The sequence below is a fragment of the Bison bison genome, unplaced genomic scaffold, assembly GCF_000754665.1.
Source record: "Bison bison bison isolate TAMUID 2011002044 unplaced genomic scaffold, Bison_UMD1.0 scf7180017864302, whole genome shotgun sequence".
In the NCBI taxonomy this organism is placed as follows: domain Eukaryota; kingdom Metazoa; phylum Chordata; class Mammalia; order Artiodactyla; family Bovidae; genus Bison; species Bison bison.
Genome location: NW_011494874.1, coordinates 1,608,394 through 1,610,458, shown reverse-complemented (window position 1 = coordinate 1,610,458; position 2,065 = coordinate 1,608,394). Strand labels below are relative to the sequence as shown.

General features: G+C 65.2%; 1 protein-coding gene across 1 annotated transcript in view; it reads right to left on the bottom strand.

Annotated features, from left to right (window-relative positions):
* Positions 1-183: 183 nt before the first annotated feature.
* Positions 184-2,065, bottom strand: part of MOK (MOK protein kinase) — a 44,337-nt gene continuing 42,455 nt past the window's right edge. The window contains exons 12-13 of the mRNA XM_010851416.1: positions 800-990; positions 184-721 (exon numbers count right to left, since the gene is read on the bottom strand). Coding sequence (XP_010849718.1) covers positions 641-721; positions 800-990 — 272 coding nt within the window. The 3' untranslated portion in view covers positions 184-640. The remainder of the gene's footprint in view (positions 722-799; positions 991-2,065) is intronic.

The following is a 2,065-nucleotide window of genomic DNA, read 5'->3' as shown; positions in this document are numbered from 1 at the left end:
CCCCCCGGCCCGCCCCTCGCCTACCACTACGCCAGGGCCCCAGGGCCGCGTGCTGGCCTGGGCACCCTCCTCAGGAGGCAATCAGGTGAGCCGGGCGCTGCGCCCAAGTCTCCCCAGCAGAGCCAGTGCCCCTGACATGCCCACAAAAGTCAGGATAAAGGACAGTCAGGACACGCGTTCAACTCGGCAAACAGGAGGATCCAACACCGTGAGGACAGCTTGCTCTTTAATAAAATCAGGGGTCTCCGGTGGTATAGTCCGGAAGCTGAACTGTGCTGAACACTAGCACTGATGGGCTACAGGCACGCGGAGCCCGCGGTGAAGCCAGCCTAAACAACACGTAATAACAGTATAATCTCTCTTCTGATTCATATAAAAATTACAAAATGTCCCTGCCCCAAACCCTTACGTTATGGAAATGAAATAAAACCCTAGAAGGAGGTGGTTTTACAGATGTATTAGACTCGAACACACAGTAAAGCCGCCCTCTGGACACGGCTGTCCAGCCGGCGGCTCCAGGCCGAGGCGGTGGTGCGGGTCTGGGGGCAGCGCTCCGGGGACAGGACGCCCGGCCCTGGGAGCCCCCGCGCGCTCGCCGGCACAGTGGCGGGGAGCCAGCCCGAGCAGGGGGCCGCGGCGCTCAGTCGCCCCCACCTCTGCGCTCTATCGTGGGCAGGCGGTACTGCTTCAGGCTGGGCTTGATGTCCTTCTGCGTCTCTGTCTGTCAGAGAGACGGACAGACACTCAGTGGGGGCCAGGGTAGGCGGGAGCGCAGGGCGGGGGGCCGCGGGACGCCCACCTTCTGGGCCGCACCGACGCACTTCAGGGGTCTCAGCAGCGGCACCTTCGGGAGGAACACGGTTGGCAGGGCCGGGCTGGAGTAGGAGGCCAGCTTGGCCGCTCCCGACAGCTTCAGCCTGGGCAGCTCCATCAGGCAAGCCGGCCCCGGCCTCCGGGGGTGGTTCTCCTCTGGCCTCGGGGGCTGTTTCTAGAAACAGGGGCAGGCCAGATGAGCGCAGGATGCCAACCCTCTGTGGGAATTAGGCAGGGCAACGGGGGCGCCCTTACTGCTCCTGCCTCACACAATTCTGGACCGTGAGATGTGACCACACGGTGACTGGACAACACACGCCGTGTCCCAGGCAGAGACTCGGGGGGCCGCTCCCAGGTCAGGCCTGCGTGGACGGCGGTGGGGGGGGTGGTGCGGTCTCACTTCCCGCTCTGACCCCTGGGGTTGGCCGCGCGGCCCGCAGCCTGCTCCTGTGTGGCCAGTGAGCTAATGGGTTTCACAGCTTTTAACGGGTGAAGAAAATTTCACGGCATGCGAAAACTGTATGAGATCCCAACGTCAGGGTCCACAGTTTCGTCAAACTCCATCTGCACCACGCGTTCACGCGAGGTCCAGGCACCGCCAGCGGGCGCGGGCCTCGGTTCTGCCTGCAGGGGGCGCCCTGGGCAGGTGTCGGCAAGAAAAACACACGCGCACCTGAGCAGGAGGCGGGGCGGCGGGGGACAGGGTCACCGGGGCCAAGTGAGGGGCTCAGGCTGGCGGAGTGGGGTGTCCACGGCTGGGGCTGAGCAGCTGCCCCCAACCCCTGGAAGATGAAGGGAGGGCAGGCTGCGGGAGAGAGTGGGAGGCGAGCTTTGAGCGCGGTCGCCTCCTGGACGAGCACGCGGGCCGGACCCGGGGTTCCGCTCTCTGGAGGGCAGCCTGGCCGCAGGGACACCTGCGTCCTCGGCCCCCAGCAGATGGACCCTCAATAAACACCAGGCCGAGTGATGAACGGCAGACGGGCAGTCACCATGGAGCTCAGTGCCTGCCCACAGCTGTGAAGGGGGCTCAGGGCCTGAAGGGAAAAGTGAGGCTCTCACAGGAGAAGCCACAGCGGCTAAGTGCGCAGCAACCGCCGGTGGCCCCTGCTCCTGCAGGGCTCAGTGGCCAAGGGCTCACCTGGCCAGGGGTGGCTTCCCTGTGCCCCCAGCTAGGGTGGTCTGAGGGACATGACAAGGTGACCGGCGCTGGGTCTGGGTGCAGCCTTGCCCTGGGGATGGGAGGACCCGCCCG